General features: G+C 43.5%; 1 protein-coding gene and 2 long non-coding RNA genes across 3 annotated transcripts in view; 2 read left to right on the top strand and 1 right to left on the bottom strand.

The window, feature by feature from the left end:
- The first annotated feature begins 776 nt into the window (after positions 1–776).
- rab6ba (RAB6B, member RAS oncogene family a) overlaps positions 777–23,678 on the top strand; it is a 153,435-nt gene continuing 130,533 nt past the window's right edge. Inside the window, exon 1 of the mRNA XM_063201999.1 lies at positions 777–907. Coding sequence (XP_063058069.1) covers positions 823–907 — 85 coding nt within the window. The 5' untranslated portion in view covers positions 777–822. The remainder of the gene's footprint in view (positions 908–23,678) is intronic.
- LOC134451497 (uncharacterized) lies at positions 7,548–10,020 on the top strand. Its single transcript, XR_010035259.1, has 3 exons — positions 7,548–8,290; positions 8,646–8,772; positions 9,733–10,020. It is a non-coding gene; the product is annotated as an uncharacterized LOC134451497 (long non-coding RNA).
- Positions 10,157–14,961, bottom strand: LOC134451496 (uncharacterized). Its single transcript, XR_010035258.1, has 4 exons — positions 14,473–14,961; positions 13,993–14,150; positions 11,036–11,107; positions 10,157–10,912 (listed from the first exon to the last, which is right to left on the bottom strand). It is a non-coding gene; the product is annotated as an uncharacterized LOC134451496 (long non-coding RNA).

Genomic DNA, 23,678 nt, shown 5'->3' with positions numbered 1-23,678 from the left:
AAGATGACAAAGAACGGCACCATACTATATCTTCAAACATGCTTCAAAGACCTGAGCTACACACACACACACACACACACACACACACACACACACACACACACACACACACACCATTGCACATATCCATAGCAGCAGTAAGAAGATAGCACCACGTCTACCTGGCTGTCATCCTCAGTTTATGTCATAAATATACATATATAGAGAGAGTAAAAATACAGTGTTAATTGAAGAGTCGATTTAACACCTTCTGTGTAAAACCTCCAAGTTGGGATTTCAGTTCCAATATCATCCTTTTTTTTTCTTTTAATCTGCATCATCTATTCGGCTTCAGCGTCCCTAATGAATAGTTCTGATGTCACTGTAGATACTTCACCTTAGTCTATTGGGCCTTTCCTTTACCGTGATAGTTGCTGTGATATTCTGATGACTCCAGTTGTTGATAACTTCTGGGGATGGGCTGCTTTTCTTTCTCTCTTTTTCCTGCATGACGTCATGCGTGGTAGGCTACAGGGCGAGGGCGACAGTCAAGCCAGACAACCGTGGGTAGACTGTGTGTGTGTGGAGAGAGAGAGAGAGAAAGAGAGAGCGAGAGAGAGAGAGAGAGAGAGAGAGAGAGAGAGAGAGAGAGAGAGAGAGAGAGAGAGAGAGAGAGACGCGCAGGCGCAGCCACAATCGAAACTGACAGGCAACATAGTGCAGTATTCCCTCAGACCGTTCGCCGGATCCAAAGCTCGCTTTCTCCCTCTCGCATCCCGCCCGAAAGGACACCTAGAACCAGTGGGAGCAGGCACGCGGTCACGCCTCGACGCTGTTATAAACATGAACACAAAGCATATCACCGTTGGGAATGACTTTGGGAACCCTTTACGAAAATTTAAACTCGTCTTTCTCGGAGAGCAAAGCGGTGAGTTTCATTTACGATTCCTATGTATGTTTGAGCTGTGGTTCATAAGTTCATCATTTATAAACCATAGTCGTTGTGGTCCTGCATGCACCTGCTTAGATGAGAAGATGCGGGGGATGCTGTGTTGGAGTTGCTCCTGACCCAAAAAGGCGAACCGACAACGCTACAGTTTCTGATCAGTGTAAATTAGCCTTGGTTCTCAGTTTTTCGCTGCTATATGTTTCATGAAATTATCCTCGCTGTTAACCTTCAAAACTATAACTTAGACACTGGCAGTTTGGGTGAGCACAGGTCCGTGTTACGGAATACAACATTTAGTAGGAAACAAACACAGTAAGTTGGGTAAGTTATTGAGGGGAATCAGTTGTTCAATGAATATATGCTGATGTTAAGCTTTGCTGTTTCGTGGGATGAAATGGCACATTACGTTTATTTACAATGCAGTCACATATTGATTTCCCGTAATCCAATTTTGCTGCAGACCAGCCCTCTGTGGAACAAGACAAAATGTCACTGAGCTCATTTATTTTAACACATGAAAAGTAAGCAACATCTTCAAAGCGGAAAACGACGTGTCTGATGAGATTGTGTCCATTTTATTTCCCACTCAATATGTTTTCGTTGGTCTGGGAAGACGGCGAGTTAATAAATAAATAAATTTGCTCTGGTGCGCCGAGAGAGACACACCCAGGTTGCCAGTGTCGGGAGCGAGTGACAACTTGAGCATCTATCGCCCATTCCGGGGGCTTGCCTTTTAGATATGTGATGTCCAGCAGCCTCTGTGTTGCCTGGCATTGGAGTGGATATGTTTATAGAAATACTGTTTTGCGCTTGAGTTGAAAATTATGCACAGTAATGCACATCACCACATGTAGGCTACAGCGCCTATAGTTCGTTGAATCTCAGCAAATGAAACTGAGCAATATCTCCAAATCACTGCAGGGTGACGTGTGGTATGAAGGCTGTTTAAACTATTCGGATAGGCAGCTGATAAGAGAGCTGGAATATGCCTCGGCAATGAGCGCGTCTTTCGGCCCCCAAGGGAGCAGCCCCCTCTCGGCCCCCATCGTCTGTCGATGGAGATGTCATGCATTTAGCTGTCATTCACTCCTGACGGGTGGGGCCTGCTCGCCTTTCATCTGAAATTGGCTGTCAAAACAGAATACACTCGCGGATTCGCTATTCATTTAGGCGTGTTCATATGGGAATTTGTGGAGAGCATGGTGGTATATCACCCCTTACACACACACACACACGCGCGCACACACACGCGCGCGCGCGCGCGCGCACGCACACACACACACACACACACACACACACACACACACACACACACACACACACACACACACACACACACACACACACACACACACTCAAATAGCCTACCTGTAATGTTGTCACATTAGTAATTCCATACATTAGTCAGATACTTTTAAACCTCCATGTTATTATGTATGCTGCTGTAATAGGGTGTCCTTCAAGTTCAAGTTTATTATAGCCAAATCAACAGTATAACATACAGCTGCTAGGAATGTCTTTGCTTTTCTCGTACATTTAAAAACATAAATACATAAAGCTAAGACACACCTTAGCCATCATATGCATATCTGTGCCCGTTTTTTATAAACATATAGTGAGACAGGTGTATCTGCAGCAAACAAGCAATACTGCAGCTTTAAAAGTGAAGCTGTGTGAACCAAACATGACATATTCAGCACAGGAAACACTGGAAATGCAGCCACTAAACCTATTAACCCCACACAGGGAAAGCATCGAGAAAAGACAGAAAGAAAGACAGAAGGAGAGATATACAGAAGACATGAAGGGTGATGGTCAAACTACTACTTCGCTAACATCCTTTACTGTGGCCTCCGGCCTTGTAGTGATGCAAGGCTCAACGTTTTTGATGATCAAAGTTTATATTCAATATCTTGCAAAAAACACATTTGTAAGGTCATTCTCTCATATGCAATTGAGATGTTGCATGAGGGGAACCCCTAACCCACCCCTAAAAGTCACTTTTATTGTTTTTTTGTTTTCTCCTTGGGGGCGGGAAAACGCTGGGGCAAGAGAACGTAAGGACCTGGAAAGGACACAGAGAGAGAGAGAGAGAGAGAGAGAGAGAGAGAGAGAGAGAGAGAGAGAGAGAGAGAGAGAGAGAGAGAGAGAGAGAGAGAGAGAGAGAGAGAGAGAGAGAGAGAGAGACAGAGAGACAGAGAGAGCGCAACTGGCAGGAGCCCCCCTTAGTAATTGTTGCTAATGTCATGATCAAGTGTCAGTCAGTAGTACAAGTGGAATTCATGAAGGGCACTAGTGTCAATCATCAAGTGTACTAGTGCCAATCATGAAGTACACTAGTGTCAATCATGAAGTACACTAGTGTCAGTGCAGTGTGAGTGCCCTACTGACATATACAACTGAAAGTAATGAACTGCACAAGTGCCAGTCATGAATTCTACTAGTGTTGGTCATGAAGTGTAAATGTCAGCCTCTGTCCCGAGGCCCTGGGGTCATCTCCTCATGATTCTTGATTGGTCAGCTGTCCAAGACCAAGCAGGCTGTGGATTGGTCGGTTGGTATGCTCAGAGTATTCTCTTTCGTGATGTGGTTGGCTGAGAGTGTTCTCAGTTGTGTTGTGATTGGCTCAAAGTGTTCCATATTGTGCTTGGCGGGGAGTGTTCTTTCTTCCATGTTGTGGTTGGCCGAGAGTGTTCTCTTCATTTTAGTTTATCAGTTTATCTTTGTTTCTGTTTGGGTGCTTCATTCACAGAGGCCGGTGTTGTGGAGTGAATGGTTGCCCATGCCAGCGGGAGTCAGTGGCAGACACCGTGCCAGGGGAACAGTGAACTACTCTCTACTACTTCTCTCTCTCTCTCTCTCTCTCTCTCTCTCTCTCTCTCTCTCTCTCTCTCTCTCTCTCTCTCTCTCTCTCTCTCTCTCTCTCTGCCTCCAGTTGCACACACAGTGCCAGGGGGGAACACTGGGCTTCTCTCTCTGTAGGAGCAGGAGCTAGATCCAGAGACTGGAGGCTGAATGAGCTGGCCCAGTAGACTGACTTGCACCCGGCCAGCTCAGAAGTGTGTGTGTGTGTGTGTGTGTGTGTGTGTGTGTGTGTGTGTGTGTGTGTGTGTGTGAGAGAGAGAGAGAGAGAGAGAGAGAATCCAAGAGATAGGAAGATCTCTCAGATGCAGCCAGGATCGACGGACATTCATCAAAGCCCACTGTTCACCACTAAACAGAGCTACAACAACCCAGCATATTACTGATTGGAGTGACAAAACACATTAATATAATGTTTGTGGGGCAGCCATGGTGTAATGGTTAGGTAGTTGGACTGTAGATCACAGGGTTGCAGGTTCAATCCCCACCCTTACCAATCCTTTCCTCCCTCCTTGACTGAAGTACATAACCCTACATTGCCCCAGAGACTGTAACCAATAGCAATATCTGTAGGTCACTTTTTGAGAAAAGCATCAGCTAGACCTAAATGTAATGCAATGTTTTTCACTAGTGGCTGATTCCTTTGGCAAAGGAGCAGATGGGACTAGGCAGCTTGGACAGACTAAGTAACTTCGACGACTAGTCACAGCCAGTATTGTACAGGTGGAGGTTAAGTTGGATATTTGCCGCTGTGCTTGAATGGTTTGTTTTCCTGTGTCTCTTTGGCAGTAGCCCTTTTGCAACATGTTGCTGTTCTCTTCTCTCATTCCCTGGTGTCTGTCTTTGTGGGCACACAGCCACTGATCTCCAAAGAATACTTTGTGTGTTCTACATATACACTGTACTGATCTCTGAAGAATATTCTATTGACACGGCCACTGATCTCTAAAGAATACTTTTATCTGTTCTTCACAGCTCTGTCCTACAGAGGCAAAGTGCAGTAACTATGTCAGCATTGAAATTAGGTTGGATATTGTAGTTACTGCAAATTTGGCATATCGATATCTCTGAAAGGGGACTTTTGTGGACCATAAGGCTTTGTCACATGATAAAAGATGAAGAGCATTTTCAGTCAATACTCATTTTGAAAAAGCGTGTAGTTACTTTACTTTGTCTTTGTATGGCAGAGTTACTGTGCAGATCTGTAAACTTTAGAGATCAGTACATTGGCTTTGTAGAACAAATACATTAAACAGTCTAAATAATACTCTGTATCTATGAACACAGTCCCTAATCTCTAATAAAATGAGATTTAAAAATGAGAAATAAAATGTTCTAGCCAAGCAGCCAGTACTATCCACTGTAGAGTACCAATAATACTGTTTCAATGTCTATACACACCGCCTCTGATCTCTATTGTTCCTATCCACTGCCCACACCTCTCGAATATTTCCCATGATTCTCAGCTCTGCCTCCTCCGAGTGCATTTTGTGTGGCTGGTTGTAGTCATCATTAGGATGACTTGCTCCACTTGAGGAGGGTTTAGTTTATTGATCTCTTTGGGCTCCAGTCAAACTGCATGCCATCCTTCCTCCATCTTCTTTATTCGTTTATCCACTTCTGTATTTTGTTGTCCTGTTGTTGAGGGAACGAGGCGGTGTAGTAATGTCCCCCTCACAGGTAATGGGGGGTGGCGGCAGGGTGCATGATTTAATCTGGTATGTGTTCTCCTTGTGTTCTCTATGAAGAATAGATAAAAATGAGGTTAAAACAGAAATTATTTCTGTGGCTGCTCCATTGAAGCAAAGAAAATGTAGTATTTGGCATTGGGTTGGAAATTGTAGTTACTGCGAATCTGACATAGCACTATCTCTAAAAAGGGACACATTTGACCAAAAGGCTTTGTCATAAAAAAGCAGGAGGTGTAATGAAGACCATTTTCAGTGAAAATGAATTTCTGAATTTCTGAAAAAAAACTGAATTTTTGACAAAAATGTAGTTACTGCTCTTTGCCTTTATAGTGTGGTGCTGTAATCATCACTGCAGTCATGGGAGATTGGTTTGAAGTGGCTTCTTAGCAACTGCTGCACGGGTCAACTGCTGACATTATAGGGCGCGTTCTGGTGATGAAGTGTTGTGGTGATGCACTTATTGACTCTGGCGTCTCTCTATCTCTCTCTCTCTCTCTCTCTCTCTCTCTCTCTCTCTCTCTCTCTCTCTCTCTCTCTCTCTCTCTCACACACACACACATTCACCATTTCAGACCTGAAGCAATCATGCCATGAGTGGCATCAGTGTGTGTGTGTGTGTTTGTGTTTGTGTGCACACTTATGTGTGTATGTGTGTGTTTGTAACATGCATCCAACATGCACCTGCCATGTCGAGGTACCATAATTATGTGTTTCTTCTCGATGTGCTGCGTGTGATATATAAGCGGCCCTGAGAGCGTCTCTGTCAGCACTTTGTGTAATTGCCCCGCACTCTAACGCATTACCACAGTTGCCCGCACTTAGCCGACGCACCACCATTGCTACAGAAGCAGGATGCAAGACGCCGCCCCATACTCCACCAGTGCGGGATAATTATCAAAGATGCAGCAGACCAAAGCAGGATAATTACTCTAAGAAGGACTTTGGAAACGTTTCAAATGCGTGTTATTGCTGGGGCTGCACTTTCCCAATGTAGGATCATTACTGCACATGCCTCCGTACTTATCCAATGCCGTATAATCACCAGCATAGTCCACATTCAGGAGGAAGAGGTGTGTACTACTAGGATATGAACTCTCTGACCGCGTGGAGGAAACACAAGTACATACACACACACACACACACACACACACACACACACACACACACACACACACACACACACACACACACACACACACACACACACACACACAGGGCAATTCAGTAGGAAAACTGGGATGTGCAGTGCTTGCCTGTGTGTCTACGTTGGTGTGCTTAGGTGGCTGTGTCTATGTTTGTGTGGATGTGTGTTACGGGGGAGAGACGTGGAGCGTTGAGCTGAAAAGGCACTGTCCATGGTGCTGAACCTTCTCCGGACACACACACACACACACACACACACACACACACACACACACACACACACACACACACACACACACACACACACACACACACACCTACACACCCACACACACACACACACACACACACACACACACACACACACACACACACACAAACACACCAGAGACTGTGCACAAACACGGCCCACTGTAGGTCCCGGGCTTGAGTCCAGCCAGTCTGGGGCTGAGAACAGTGTTATCACTCTCCACACATATCTGTGTGTTTACATTGGCTTATGTACGGTGGCCCAGTAGTGCAATCAATGTTTACATTATACAACACAAATAAACAACTTTGAAAACAAAATTACATTGAGAATACACACTTACATATTGAAAACAAGTTGACATTTCACAAAACACATTAACAAATGTAAAAACAACTCTACAAAACACATAGGGCAACTGACATTAACAAGTTTGAAAACAAAATTAATTTTTCATTACACTTAAAAAAAACATTCCTATTTCATAAAACACATTAATAAATGTACAACAAACAAAACAAAAAAACAAATCTAAAATACATTACAAATAATCTAAAATACATTTCAATGATCTGACAAAAAAACCTTTGATACAAATCACATTGACAAGTTTGGAAACAAAATTAGCCTACATTTACAATATCTTACTTGAAAAAAAGAAAAACATTTCATTAAACACATTTGCAAATGTGAAAGCAAATTACCATTTCATTAAACACATTTGCAAATGTGAAAGCAAATGAACAAAACACAAAAGCAAACTGCGAGACACATTTACATTTCACGAAACACAAAGCAAATTAACAAAACACAAAACACAAAAGCAAACTGCGAGACACATTTACATTTCACGAAACACAAACGCAAACTCCAAAAACACATTACATTAACGAAATTTCTTACGGAAGTAAGAAATTTCTTACGGAAGTGAGAAATTTCTTACGGAAGTGGTGTAGGTGCCCAACGCGTTCCTCCTGCCTGATCCGTTCCCTAATGGGGCGTCAGGAAAGCGGACGTGACGAAACAGGAAATAGTGAGGAATAATTACATACTTTCAGCGAGTGGATGAGACGGTCGATGCGGCGAGTGAAGAGCATTCATTTTTTAGCATTTATTTGATCGTTCTGAGAAAAATTGTCCGGTAACATACACACACACATGTATTGCCCGTCTTGTGGCGTTTGTTTATTCGCCTTATTCACCCGGAACGTTCTAAAGACGTTGAGGGGTACACTTCAGGGGTACATTCGGCAACGCACCAGCTGTCATAGCGCCTCACTGTTGTGTGCCCAAATGTTCGTCCTCAAAGAGAAAAAATCCTACCGTGGACAGACTTTCCACCGTTTCCACAAAGAGCAGGCACTTCGCCGTGAATGTATAAATCAAATCAAGAGGGATCTTGGTCCATATTTCAAGGTAAGATGCAAAATTATGTTCAATCATACGCATTAGCTAGCACAAATAAGCTAGCTCGCCAAACTTGTCATGACTCATGTAGCCTAATGAAGCGAATGCCTCGGTGAAATAAAAAAAAATATGAATGTGTAATTACACAACGCTACATTTATATGATTGTTGTACCTGTACAATGACAATAAAGTTTCATTCATTCATTCAGATCGCTATTTCAAGATTATGCTTTTAATTGTGTGGTAAGCGATCCGATGGCCACTGATTTTGTGCTACAAGAACCAGTATAGGCCTACGTGTGCCAAAATCAAGTTGTTTTGCTAACGAACTAAAATGCATACCCTGGTATTTATGGTTACAGATCAACGCTGAGACCAAAGTTTGCTCTGAGCACTTTGAGAAGCAGTGTTTTGTAAAGACCGCCTGTGGTATCACAAAGCTTATAAAGGATGCTGTGCCTTCTGAGCTCTAGGAAGAGCATTACTCAGGTGAGCTTCAATCGAGCTATGTGTAAAATGTAACACCACAAAAAAAGCGTTTTTGTTTATTACGGCATCTGTGAGGCACGGGTGTGCATGTGAATGTCAACTGCTTCCTACCATGTTTAGATCTGATACACTTCCCCTGTCTATAGGCCTAATATCAGCACCACGCGTTTAACATGGCGTTAAGTTATGGTGATTAAACATGTTGCATGTCAAATAGTATAACCAGACAGGGCAAAGTGTTGATGGTCCTATCGCAGTTGCTCAGATCAAAGAGCATTGACAGAGGTTGTCGAGGAAAACGCTGTTCCCTAAACACACAACATTGGCTACGGTAAACGTCGAGGGGGGGGGGGGCGGGTGGGGGGGGGGGGGTGGAGAATCAGAGATGGCCATGTATGGTGAGGTGATAAGAAAGTAAGCATAGCAGACAAAATAATTCCAAAATGGCAAAATATACCGGTACTCTGGGACTTGTTGCTGTATTGGAAACAGTTTTTCAAGCGGTGTTCCTCTACCCTCTGTCAGTTTCGGTACACTGAGTGTCCATGATTACTGTACTGTGTTTGTAGGCTACTGAAGTCATGGTGCCTTTGGAGTTAGTTACTCTAGTTATTACCAGTGTTGGGAAAGTTACTCAAAAACTGTAATGCATTACTGATCACATGTTACTGTCTTTTCAAAATAATCCTGTACACTACAATATTACTATGTTTAAAATGCATGGCATTACACTACTGTTACATAAATTACTTTCAAAAAGGACTTAGGCCTAAATATGAATCTGGCCATGTATTACAAACATATCAGTATCAGGGTGGTACATTTCAAATTAAGTAATTCAAATAATTTTATACAATATGGTACTAGCTGAGATATCACCTGACCTGCCACAAAAAATGTCATCGACCCATATGCTGTACACAACATTTTTCTAATGTTTTGTATTCTGATCTATTACAGCTGGAGCTTTCCCATGGCCAAGAGATGAACGCTAAACTTGATAGTTTTTTTTCCTCCTCCTTCCTGCCTGCACTGTACAAAAAGTCAGTAAACAAAAACAAATGATTGCATTTCACAGGTTTGTTTATTATAATTTCAAAGAGAAATGATGTATGAATAATACAAGACATTATTATATAACAACAACATTTAGTATAAGAACATTTCGTATAATATGATGATATATCATGAATATCATGTACATTTGAAGCATGAGAGATTTGTACAAATAAACATCAATTCAATGTATGTTTCCTGTTTCACTTGTGACTGAATTTTTCAGAATTTCAGAATAATGGGCCTTGGAAGTTTAACATTGCACTCACTGCCCACATCTGGTTAACAGAGCCTACTAGTGTCATGGGTATGACGCCATAAAATTTTGCTAGGATGCCGGACAATTCTGTAATCTCCTTCTCGGATATGAAGCCTGTGTACAGGTCACTAACGAATGACACCTCACCAGACGGGGCAATTCCAATCAGGCCTTTGAAATTTGGGTTGCCCTTGTAATGGGAATAGATTTTGGAGTTAAGTACCTGCAAACTAAGCATTTGCACATATATTTCTGTACAGTCTAGAATGACTCTGGTGTCTGGGTAAGTGTTTTGAAAACAAGTAGGCATACATTCATCTACTGTGGCTTTTGAAGGCCAAATGGGGAGAGATCCTAACATGAAGTATCGATAATTAGCCCAGGTGACAGATTCTGCTCACAGTTGACTGTGACACACCAAAGCGCACCGCAAGGTCCTGCTCAGCAAACCCCTGTCTGAGGCAACAGAGAAAGAGAAAGAACTGGTCCATAGTTGCTAGTTTGGAGATATTAAATGCCTGTCTAATGACCTGTACCTCTGTTTGTCTAAGCCTTTGAGCCTGACTCCATCCTACCATGCTTGTGGCTGTGGGCTGTAGAGCCATATATACAGCTTTAAAGGTGGCATAGTCTGGGAATCCTGTGTAAAATGACATCGGACTATCATCACACTGGAATCTTGACACACTGAACACTTTATCTTTGAGTTGTGCTATTAACTTGTCTTGCTCAATGATGTGCTTGCGAGCCGCCTCAAGTTGTTCCTCTGGTGTCAGCGGTGGAACAGCATAATCATGGTACGGGTGTGGAGGAGGTACATCTGTGCTGGAGGGGCAAAAAGACAACACTACTAGTTGTGATCAAACTGTCAATTCCTAACCGGTATAAAACTGAATGCTGTAATGAGTTACAAACTATGGCACAACTAAATACAATTCATTAACTTACCTCAAGGCATCCCTTCTCACATCAGGTTGGTTCTCATCAGGCTGGTTTTCATCCACCTCCATGGAATCCGTACTGAAAAAGAAACACACAGGACAGGAGTCACAACATACACAGGGCAGCCGTGGCCTAGTGGTGGGGCAGCCGTGGCCTAGTGCAATGTTTCCCAACCTTTTTTGTCTTGTGTACCCTCAAGCCTTTTCATTGTGCCATGAGTACCCCCTAAGTTCTATATCGCTTTCTCCATCCCAATGTAACTAAGCTCCATATGTTTGTTAAAATTAAATTTTTCCAAGTACCCCCTGCTGTGTGCTCGCGTACCCCTAGTGGTACACGTACCCCTGGTTGGGAAACACTGGCCTAGTGGTTAGAGAGTTGGTCTTTTAATCTGGGGGTTGCAGGTTCGAATACCCCTGACCTCTCCATGGCTTAAGTGCCATTGAGAAAGGCACATAACATTGCTCACTGACACATTGCTCCAGGGACTGTAACCATACCCTGACAAATATGGTAATAACTAAGTCAACAATGCAAACAAATATATCTCCAGCACATATATTAATTCCCCAGTATTTTGTCTAAATTTAAATGTATTCCTATGGCAAACTATTCTCCGTTTTTTAATTATTATTAAAGAGGTTTGGTACACACATGTCAGTATAACAATATAACAGCTGTAGGGCTACTTAATCAAACCATAAAAGCAAAGAATGTATTTGTATACCCTGGCTAACCATTTTTCATTCAAATGTCAATTTGTTAGGCCGCACCCACCAAGCAACCATACCAAATGGAATCACATAATCAAGGGCCGTCAAACTTATCGCAGCACGGCACCAGTTTGAAAATGCATTGTCTGAAGGGCTAATTTTAGGTTATGCCAGACACCGTTTAAAATAATGCAAATATTCAAACACTTGGGCTGCGCAGTCAATGTATGATTAGGCTACGACTTCCAGGTCTACTTCCAGTAACCGGGGTACGATAGAACACAGCCTGCATTCGTTTGATGAAATTAAGCAAGTTAAAGGAATCCTACTGCACAGTGCTACTGGTGTTGTGCTCTAAAGCGACTGCCTGCAATAAAACAAATTACTCATGGACTGCTCTCCTGTAACTCTAGACGACAGAGGGTTAGCTCCATGAAATTCACTACCTGGCACCCTACATTTTGGTGAGTAATGCCCTTAGCAATCCAGACATACAGGGGGCAGACACATTCTCGCAACCCCGTAGTTATAAGGCATTGCAAGACGGTGATTATCCCCTGTAAGTCAGGATTGTGAAGGGCATTACTCACCAAAATGTATGGGTGATGATAGTGGAAGGTGCCAGGTGTATGTGCAGTGAATTTGATGGAGCTAACCCTCTGTAGTCCAAACAGAGTTACAGGGGGGCAGTCCATGAAGTCCTCCGTTTTATGGCAGGCAGTCGCTTTAGAGCACAACACAGGCAATCATGCATCCAGAATGGGAGATAGAAATTCTTTCTAGGCCCCCTTCATATTGGCGTACATCAGTTCCATCACATACCAAGCAGGTGGAAGAAATATGTGGTCAGCAGCACACTGGCCTATGCCAGAGCAGTCTAATATGAGAGTTACGTCACTCCCATAGACCTCTATGGTCCAATCTTTCCACAGCAATGGTGGCTCTCAAGGAGCCTCATGGAGCGTTTTACACAAAAATCTCCATTGACTTGAGTTCCAATAGAAGTAGGCTAGTTACTTTAGCTCTGGGCGGTGGCCGTAGCACACAGACAATGTGGTAAACATTCTTTGTTTGTTATGTAATGGTTCTGTGTTGGTCTACAGCGAACACATAGTTGCTGTTTAGAAATATTTTAATCTAAGTGAATCACATCACCAACTGACTTCCTGGTCCCCGGTTGGCACAACTCTCCTAATGGACGGCTCTGGACCTATGCCATTAAGAGTATTACTGCAAAAGAGGAAAGCGGAATGCACCAAAAAGTGCGCCTCTTGAGAGAAAGAAAAGTGAAAGTGAAAGCCCATTGGGAAACTCCAACTCCCATTGTCATTGTGACACAGCCATGGCCGTAGCCAGGAATTTGAAATAAGGGAGGTCCATAGTGCACGCGCAGCGCACCACACATTTTTAAAGGTGCACTGTGTAGGATGTTGCCCAGAGTATCTATTGTAACTATGTTGCTCATTGAAACTATGCTGTTTTTTTGTGTGCCAATTTTGGTCTTTTCATGAATATTTGCTAAATAATGAACTAATATTTACTAGTATGACCACAGTTTACAGTATGTTTTGCAGCTGAAAAGATTTCTGGAGAAGATCCCCTTTTCATGTATGAAAAATATTATTTTCTCTAAAAATAAGGGAGGTACCTCATATGTGGCTACGGCCATGGACACAGCACTCCACAGCACACAAGTGAACACTGCACACTGCACACAACGAAATTGCATTCATGCCTCACCCTTGCAAGGTGGCAGCCCTCAGTGGCACCCCATGGGGAGCAGTGCGGTGGGACGGTACCATGCTCAGGGTACCTCAATCATGGAGGATGGGGGAGAGCACTGGTTGATTACTCCCCCCACCAACCTGGCGGGTCGGGAGTCGAACCGGCAATCTCTGGGATGCAAGTCTGACGCCCTAACCGCTCACCCATGACTGCCCTGCTCTTGTCTCCCTGTCTGGGATCATAACTCTACTATAGGGCCTAATCCTCTAGCTTGAATAAAATGAAAGTGTCAGCTAAGTGAAATGTAATGCAATGTAATAACATCACAGTTTGAAATCTTTGGCTCATGACTCAGGAGGACATGATCAATGCAAACAAATATATCTCCAGCACATACATTAATTCTCCAGTCTTTTGTCTGAATTTAAATGTAGGCTATTCCTATGGCTAACTATTCTCAGTTTATTATTATTATTAGAGGGTTGGTAAACACATGTCAGTTGAATATTGACTGAACAAACTAACCTCGGTCTGCGAATGATGATTCTCCTCTTTGGCCTCTCTTAAGTCCAGGCGAACAAAGTTGGCACAGCATCCTTTATAAGCTTTGTGATTCAACGGGCGGTCTTTACAAAACACTGCTTCTCAAAGTGCTCAGAGCAAACCTTGGTCTCAGCGTTGATCTGTAACCATAAATACCAGGGTATGCATTTTAGTTCGTTAGCAAAACAACTTGATTTTGGCACACGTAGGACTATGCTACTGGTTCTGGTAGCACAAAATCAGTGGCCATCGGATCGCTTACCACACAGTTAAAAGCATAATCTTGAAATAGCGATCTGGAAACATCATATAAATGTAGCGTTGTGTAATTACACATTCATATTTTTTTTTTATTTCACCGAGGCATTCGCTTCATTAGGCTACATGAGTCATGACAAGTTTGGCGAGCTAGCTTATTTGTGCTAGCTAATGCGTATGATTGAACATAATTTTGCCTCTTACCTTGAAATATGGACCAGGATCCCTCTTGATTTGATTTATACATTCACGGCGAAGTGCCTGCTCTTTGTGGAAACGGTGGAAAGTCTGTCCACGGTAGGATTTTTTCTCTTTGAGGACGAACATTTGGGCACACAACAGTGAGGCGCTATGACAGCTGGTGCGTTGCCGAATGTACCCCTGAAGTGTACCCCTCAACGTCTTTAGAACGTTCCGGGTGAATAAGGCGAATGAAGCAAAGGCCACAAGACGGGCAATACATGTGTGTGTGTATGTTACCGGACACTTTTTCTCAGAACGATCAAATAAATGCTAAAAAATGAATGCTCTTCACTCGCCGCATCGACCATCTCATCCACTCGCTGAAAGTATGTAATTATTCCTCACTATTTCCTGTTTCGTCACGTCCGCTTTCCTGACGCCCCATTAGGGAACGGATCAGGCAGGAGGAACGCGTTGGGCACCTACACCACTTCCGTAAGAAATTTCTCACTTCCGTAAGAAATGTCTTACTTCCGTAAGAAATTTCGTTAATGTAATGTGTTTTTGGAGTTTGCGTTTGTGTTTCGTGAAATGTAAATGTGTCTCGCAGTTTGCTTTTGTGTTTTGTTAATTTGCTTTGTGTTTCGTGAAATGTAAATGTGTCTCGCAGTTTGCTTTTGTGTTTTGTTCATTTGCTTTCACATTTGCAAATGTGTTTAATGAAATGTTTTTTTTTTTTTCAAGTAAGATATTGTAAATGTAGGCTAATTTTGTTTCCAAACTTGTTAATGTGATTTGTATCAAAGGTTTTTTTTTGTCAGATCATTGAAATGTATTTTAGATTATTTGTAATGTATTTTAGATTTGTTTTTTGTTTTGTTTGTTGTACATTTATTAATGTGTTTTATGAAATAGTAATTCGTTTTTTAAAGATGAAAGTGTGTAATGCAAATGTAATTTTGTTTTCAAACTTGTTAATGTCAGTTGCCCTATGTGTTTTGTAGAGTTGTTTTTACATTTGTTAATGTGTTTTGTGAAATGTCAACTTGTTTTCAATATGTAAGTGTGTATTCTCAATGTAATTTTGTTTTCAAAGTTGTTTATTTGTGTTGTATAATGTAAACATTGATTGCACTACTGGGCCACCGTACCTATGCCCTGCATAGCTACTTATGCCTGCTTAGTCACTGACTGTAAGTGGAGAGGACTCATTCTGAATGAAGCAGGACATATTTATTATGGAGAATTATTGTGTGTGTGTGTGTGTGTGTGTGTGTGTGTGTGTGTGTGTGTGTGTGTGTGTGTGTGTGTGTGTGTGTGTGTGTGTGTGTGTTTGCGCGCTCGTGTGTGTGCGCTCGTGTGTGTGTGTGCTGTGCATGCATTTGGCATGGGGCATGTGTCAGGCTTTGGGCTGAAAGGCAACTGCCCAAGGTCCTGAACCTCCCCAACACCAACACCACCACCAGGCCAGGCACTCTATCCCAAAAATGATGCCCACTGTAGAGCTGGCTTTCCTGGGCTTCGCTCCAGCCAGTCTGGGGGAGATAGCAGTGTTTATCACTCTACACACAGCCCTTGCCATAGGGGAGCCCATTCAGCTCTATTCTCCCCACATGCTGTAGGCTCCCTCAGTTAGTGTCGGTGGCTGCGATTGGCTTAGCATGCAGCAAGAGCTGTTTTGATTGGATGGTTCTAGAAACGGGAGATGGCAACCTACCTCCCACCTGTGTTCCATCCATGGTTGGGGCTGCTGACGCTGGGGTGGCCGAGGTGTGTGTGTGTGTGTGTGTGTGTGTGTGTGTGTGTGTGTGTGTGCGTGTGCGTGTATGTGTGTTGGATAGACTGCTGGTAGCCAAGTCGCGTGCTTGGTGTGGGGCCAACATCATTTATTAATGTGGACGGCTGGCAAGCCTGTCAGGAACATTGTGTGTGTGTGTGTGTGTGTGTGTGTGTGTGTGTGTGTGTGTGTGTGTGTGTGTGTGTGTGTGTGTGTGTGTGTGTGTGTGTGTGTGTGCGTGTGTGTGTTTGTTTGGGCAGTCTGGCTACAAACCTGTGAAGAGCATGGTGTGTGTGTGTGTGTGTGTGTGTGTGTGTGTGTGTGTGTGTGTGTGTGTGTGTGTGTGTGTGTGTGTGTGTGTGTGTGTGTGTGTGTCTGCTTGTGTGTGTGTGTGTGTGTGTGTGTGTGTGTGTGTGTGTCTGCTTGTGTGTGTGTGCGTGTGTGTGCGTGTGTGTGTGTGTGTGTGTGTGTGTGTGTGTGTGTGTGTGTGTGTGTGTGTGTGTGTGTGTGTGTGTGTGTGTGGTGTCTGGCTGCAGGTCTCTGAGGAGCAGGAGCCTGACTGACACATTTAAGGAGGGAGGGAGAGAAGCGAGAAGGTGGAGGAATAGAGAGAGAGAGAGAGAGAGAGAGAGAGAGAGAGAGAGAGAGAGAGAGAGAGAGAGAGAGAGAGAGAGAAAGAGAAAAGGGAGGCAACAAGAATAACAACATGACAACAAATCAAAGTGAAAACAGAACAGCATGTTCCAGACAGCAGAGTGTTGAGTTTCCGCCCTGTGCAGGACTGTCTCGCTGTCAGGGGATGATGGCCTCTGGACGGGTAGCTGTGTTACTGTGAGGAGATCTGACCTGACTGGGTAGTATTGTCACTCTTAGAAGATGATGGCTTCTGGAAAGATAGCGTTGTCACTGATCTGACCTGGCTGGTAGCTGTGTTACTGTCAGGAGATCTGACCTGACTGGGTAATATTGTCACTCTTAGAAGATGATGGTCTCTGGAAAGATAGCTTTTTCCCATCTATGAGATTTGTCCAGGCTAGTAGCTGTGTTACTGTTAGGAGATAGGCCCTGGGTAGGATAGACACTGTTAGAAGATGATGGCTTCTGGAAAGATAGCTTCATCACTGCCATGAAATCTGACTTGGTTGAGTAGTTCACTTTTAGAAAATTTGATGACTTGTGGAAAGATAGCTTTGTCACTGATCTGACCTGGCTGGTAGCTGTGTTACTGTTAGTAGATTGGCCCTGGTTGGATAGGATAGACACTGTTAGAAGATGATGGCTTCTGGAAAGATAGCTTTGTCCCTGTTAGGAGATCTGACCTGGCTGGTAGCTGTATCACTGTTAGTAGATGATTGAATTTGATCCTTGACAGTAAGCTGTGCCACTGTGAGAAGATGATGGACTCTGGAAAGATAGCCTTCTCTCAACTCTGACCTGGCTGGTAGTTCTGTCACTGTTAGAAGATGATGGAACCTGGATGGGTAGCTGTGAAGTCATATACACATGGGTTAGAGACGTTGCTTTGGGCTCAGATGTCAGGTGGCGCAATTGCATCTAATGCCCATAAGTTAATTAGTAATTGATGGTTAATAGGTTGCAATGAGTATGCTTCTTAAATAGTCCACTTAACACATTGTGTCCTGGAGCGACATATACGCTGCATTCAAGTTCTTGAGATTTGAGCTGTTTTTATTAAAGATGTGGGTATGTTAGAGCTGAATGAACACTATACTAGTGCAAAATGAAGGTTCTAGATTTTAAATGTAACCTATTTCAGGCTTGTACGTGCTTCGGAGGCTGAGATATTTAGGATTTAATAGGCAGAGGGCAACCTTTCCCAAAAAGGGCTTAGGACAAAATGGGTTTAAGCAAAAACTAAATCCATACAATAGTGCCACAGGCCGCCGATGCGCCGCCCTGACGTGTGCTACTGCTGAAACGTCACTGACCCACATACAAAAAGAGAGAAAAACAGAGGTGTGTGTGTGTGTGTGTGTGTGTGTGTGTGTGTGTGTGTGTGTGTGTGTGTGTGTGTGTGTGTGTGTGTGTGTGTGTGTGTGTGTGTGTGTGTGTGTGTGTGTGTGTGTGTGTGTGAATGATAGACAAGAGATAGTGAGAGTGAGAGGACTAAAAGGAAGAGATGGCAGCACTTTGGGAGAATGTTAAGTGAGCCATCAGCCTTCTTCCCTCCTGCCCACGACACACATGGCTGCCTCTCTTTGGTTATGTGTGTGTGTGTGTGTGTGTGTGTGTGTGTGTGTGTGTGTGTGTGTGTGTGTGTGTGTGTGTGTGTGTGTGTGTGTGTGTGTCTGTGTGTGTGTGTGATTTCCTCCTTCTCCTGCCAAAGCTGGTATGGTTTCTAAGCTTGCCATTCTGTGTGTGAGGCCCATGTGTATCAGGGACTGGGCTCTTTTGCCAGTTTGGAAGAGGTGCCTACTGAAGAGAGAAGAGAAGAGAAGAGAAGAGAAGAGAAGAGAAGAGAAGAGAAGAGAAGAGAAGAGAAGAGAAGAGAAGAGAAGCATCACTGTGGACTGTGCTTTTATTGCCATTTTTTTGTGTTATGGTGCTCAGAAAGACATCAGTTGTTGGCACACACACACACATAGACACACACTGCCGGTTTCAGTTCCTCCCTAATGGTCCCTGATACATCTACAGTGTATATCTCTCGACTCCAACTCCCACTAACAGATGGCTTGGCCTATAAAACAGAACATGGGCATGATTATGATATATGCATGCATACCATATGATGAGATATGATGGCATAACATGATTGTGTATGAATATTACTTAATAGCTCTTGTTATTTAGTATTTATTTTCATGTTATTGCTGAGTCACTCAGCACAGAGGCTGCACAGGAAGGTGCCTAGTGTGCCAGTCAATGTGTCTCCTGGCAACAGGCGACTTCTTGGAAATCAAAGGAGGCGTTTGTATGCTCGTTCTAAAGGCTGCCTGCCAATATTCACAAGCTCAGAAGCCCAGACACTCTGATGTATATCTGTGTATATTCGTGTGTGTTTGTGTGTCTGTGTGTGTGTGCGTGTGTGCGTGGGCACGCATGTGTGAGCGTGCGTGCGTGCATGTGTACATGCATATGAATGTGCACATGTGTCTGTGTTTGTGTGGGTGTGGGTGTGTGTTTGGATGGCTGAAAATGTCCATGTTTGTGTAAAGTACTGTATGTGCCTTTGATTGCTGGCTCTATATGAAGTGGACTGTGTATGTTTATCATCATCAAGGGATTATCTGTTTGCCTCTGGAGGGTTATCATGTCTGTACTTAAATAGTTATCCCTACTAGAGTTACCATGCAAACCAATGCACAGCAGTGGAGGGAGGCTATACATAAATTATTGATCTCAAAGGACGAAGGACAAGGCTTTAAAACATAGACACCTACATTATGCATAGCTATGTAAATAGTGTAGGGAGAAACCATATAGAATACATTTCCCACATCACTTCACACGGAAAAATACATTAGACGAAACGACCTGTCCCCCGTCACATTTAGCCTCTTGGCATGCCAAGCTTTGGGCGACGCCATCTTGGTACAGTTTTCTATGTTTTTCACCCTATTAGCTAAGAGTTTGTTTTACCGCCACCAACAAACTCGAATCAGTTCATGAACCTACCCTGCAGCATTCACACACCAAATCTGGGACAAATCCATCCACCCGGTCAGAAGTAATGGGCCAAACAAAAATTCGGCCATCTTGAATTCGGCCATCTTGAAATTGTTAACCTCCAAACTGTAATCAGTTCATGAACCCACCCTAGAGCATTCACACACCAAATCTGGGACAAATCCATCCACCCGGTCAGAAGTAATGGGCCAAACAAAAATTCGGCCATCTTGAATTCAGCCATCTTGCAATTGTTGACCTCCAAACTCGAATCAGTTCATGAACCTACCCTAGAACATTCACACACCAAATCTGGGACAAATCCATCCACCCGGTCAGAAGTTATGGACCAAACAAAAATTCGGCCATCTTGAATTCGGCCATCTTGAAATTGTTGACCTCCAAACTCGAATCAGTTCATGAACCTGCCCTAGAGCATTCACACACCAAATCTGGGACAAATCCATCCACCCGGTCAGAAGTAATGGGCCAAACAAAAATTCGGCCATCTTGAATTCGGCCATCTTGAAATTGTTGACCTCCAAACTCGAATCAGTTCATGAACCTACCCTAGAACATTCACACACCAAATCTGGGACAAATCCATCCACCCGGTCAGAAGTTATGGACCAAACAAAAATTCGGCCATCTTGAATTCGGCCATCTTGAAATTGTTGACCTCCAAACTCGAATCAGTTCATGAACCTGCCCTAGAGCATTCACACACCAAATCTGGGACAAATCCAAACATCCGTTCAAAAGTTATCGCGTTAACACGAAAGACCTTACGTGGCGGCGGACGCGGCGTCGGACGCGGCGGCGGCGGCGGCGGCGGTGCACGCAAAACCATTACATCCCCGACGCTCCGCGTTTCGGGGATATAATAATGGCGGTGTTACACTGGTATTACATTGTATTAAATATTGTTACACTGGTTATTACACTGTACCTAATGTGGTATATCCACTGAACCATTAAAACAGTATTACCATTTGCCCCATTTTTTGCTTCATTTTCACAATAGTCGTTTGGTTTTAAGCCTATGCACGTCATGTCACGTCTGTATGTATCATATACGTTTACGAAATGGTGGACAGGAGTGGTAGGAATGATGGGAGACTGGAAGCGTCGCGTTTCGGGGATATACCTTAAGCAGTCGAAGGCGACTGCACAGGCAGTCTAGTTTTTAACTTGAGACCTGGAATATTTGTAATTTTTCTTACCCATATCGTCCTCAAATATCGGGTATCGGAAATCGGGTATCAGCCAAGGGTGGTGAAAAAAAAATCGGTATTGCATCGGCCATTAAAAAAAACGTATCGGTCGACCCCTAATTTACATAATCCATACCAGCATCTGCTACTGATATTTACTGTGTTGTTGATCAATTATAATTCAGAATGCTTTCATCAACATAGGTAGATTATAGTCCTAACTAGCTGCTGTCAATATCATCCAGACCCCCCTCTATAGGGATTACCTGTCCAGTGTGTTAGTAGTCAGTGCCTATGTGCTCCCATTAACACTGTAGCAGTCATTAACACAGGGGCGTAATGGCTGACTGCTGTGATTACCACCGGATTGCAATGGGACTGAGCTCAGTTGAGTGTGGCTTTACTTAATTGGAGGATCCATCTTGCTTGGCCAGCGTCAGGAAGGCAGCGTGTCTCTTTTACCCTTGCACTACAGTTTTCACAGTCATTGGTTCATCCCAATTACAGACCAGCCTAATACCAGTTTGTAATGCCAGTCATCAGAGGCGTAGCCATTAGGCGGGGCAGGCAGGGCAATTGCCCCTGGGCCCATGCAGGGCCCTCCTGTATTGATGTTGGGGGGCCCTATTATGACCTCTGGAGTTTGTATGGGGGCTCCTATCAGTGTTATGCCTTGGGGCCTGGTGTGCAACCATTCTGCCACTAATAGTTGTATGCCTTAGCCCACTGTAATAAACTACCAAATTATCACCAGTGTAATATTACACCCCACTCTTATACCTTACCCGTCACTTACATTAGTCCATTCTAATCCTAATCTTGTACTTCAGCCTAGTCCTCATACCAATCTGAAACCCTGTCGTGGTAATAGTACTTCCGACCAAGTCAAGTCAGCCAAGTCTAATACCCCAGGTCATAGCAATGTAATACCAATGTATACTTCATCTCAGTTGCTAAAAGGCAGGTAATGTGTTACTTACAGTACACTAACATCTGAACAGCTCAGTCTGACACTTCAGTCCAGTTTGACACTGTACCAGTGTGATACGTATGTCATGGTGTGTTGTGCATGAATGGCAGTCCCAGCAAGACAGCATACTGGGCCCCAGTTCCACATTCCAGTCAGTACTGACAGACAGACTGGCAGGCTGGTCTTTTCTCATTTTCTGTGAGGCTCCACAGTCTACTGCCCACCTCCCTCTAGCACAGTGGTTCTCAACCTTTTTTGAACAAACACCCCCTTGTCTTCATCATAAGCCTCCCAATGCCCCCTTGACCTCATCATATGTCTGCAAACTAGAGGTGCTCCGATCACCATTTTTTGGGTCCGATCACCGATACCGATCACCAAAAATCTTTATCTGCCGATTACCGATCATTGCCGATCACAAAAATGATTTCCTATTTTTTTAATAGCCTATTAATTATCCTTATTGAATACCATTTCTGCCCATAAACCAATCAATCTTAATTTGCACATGTCTATTATTAGGCTATTATTATTATTATTATTATTATTATTATTATTATTATTATTATTATTATTATTATCTTTCAGACTAGTGTTGGTAATACAGTCTACAGTATTAATCAATGTATAAGTTATTGCATAGAATAACTAAACTATTTAAGATTGAATTGAAACTGAAACATTACATCAAATAGTCTTCCACATACGAGAAAAAAACAACCTGTCGCTTTAAATGAGCAGCCTCGTGAGGAGAGCCCCTCCCCTCTCTGTCACCGTCCACAGTTGCAGTGCTCCACTACCGTTCTGAATCTCTCTCTCAAGTTTTAACCACATCTGTCGCCGATTGGTGTTTCAGCGACTATCAAACTAATCGACTGACTGCCAATTACAACTTTGAAAACAATAATTGACATGTTTGTGCTGACAACGTGAAGTTGTCGCGTGCTGACCAAGGCAACTACACAGGTTATAACGTAACATGGCTCACTGGCGAGTACTCAATCGCAAATTACATTGTCACTCAGGTAAACGGCGCATGGATCGGAAAATCAGATCATTGTTGATGCAGATATGGTTATGAATGGTGGAAATGAAGGGGGGAATGGCGAAAAGTTATAGACAAGCAAAGATGCCTTCTTTTGGTGCAGTTGCAGCTGTGCAGAGCCAGCGCCTACATGCAGCGCCAGGTGTAAAGGCAAATGGTTGCGTGAGGAATTTAATATCTCTCGATCGTTTTTTTGATCGGCATGTTTTTCCGATCACCGATCAGGCTATTTTTGGCTATTATCGGCCGGTCATGATCGGCAGCCGAGCAATCGGAGCACCTCTACTGCAAACAGTCCCCTTACCCTTAGTATTGAAAAAATAAAATGGACTATTGCCTCCTTGCCCCCCACCAATGGCAATTGAGCACTGCCCGGGCCCTCTGTCAGCTGTATCCTTCTTAACACCCACTAGGACTCCCTAACACTGCAGAGCCCCCGTTGAGAAACACTACTCTAGCAGTTTCTCACTCTTCCTCCACCACTCCCTCTCTCTTTATGAACAGCTCTGTAAAATCTGGTGGCTTCCCTGCGCCTGCAACACACACACACACACACACACACACACACACACACACACACACACACACACA

This window comes from Engraulis encrasicolus, chromosome 6 (assembly GCF_034702125.1).
Source record: "Engraulis encrasicolus isolate BLACKSEA-1 chromosome 6, IST_EnEncr_1.0, whole genome shotgun sequence".
NCBI lineage: Eukaryota > Metazoa > Chordata > Actinopteri > Clupeiformes > Engraulidae > Engraulis > Engraulis encrasicolus.
The sequence above is the reverse complement of the archived record's forward strand: the minus strand, read 5'-3'. Positions and strand labels throughout refer to the sequence as shown.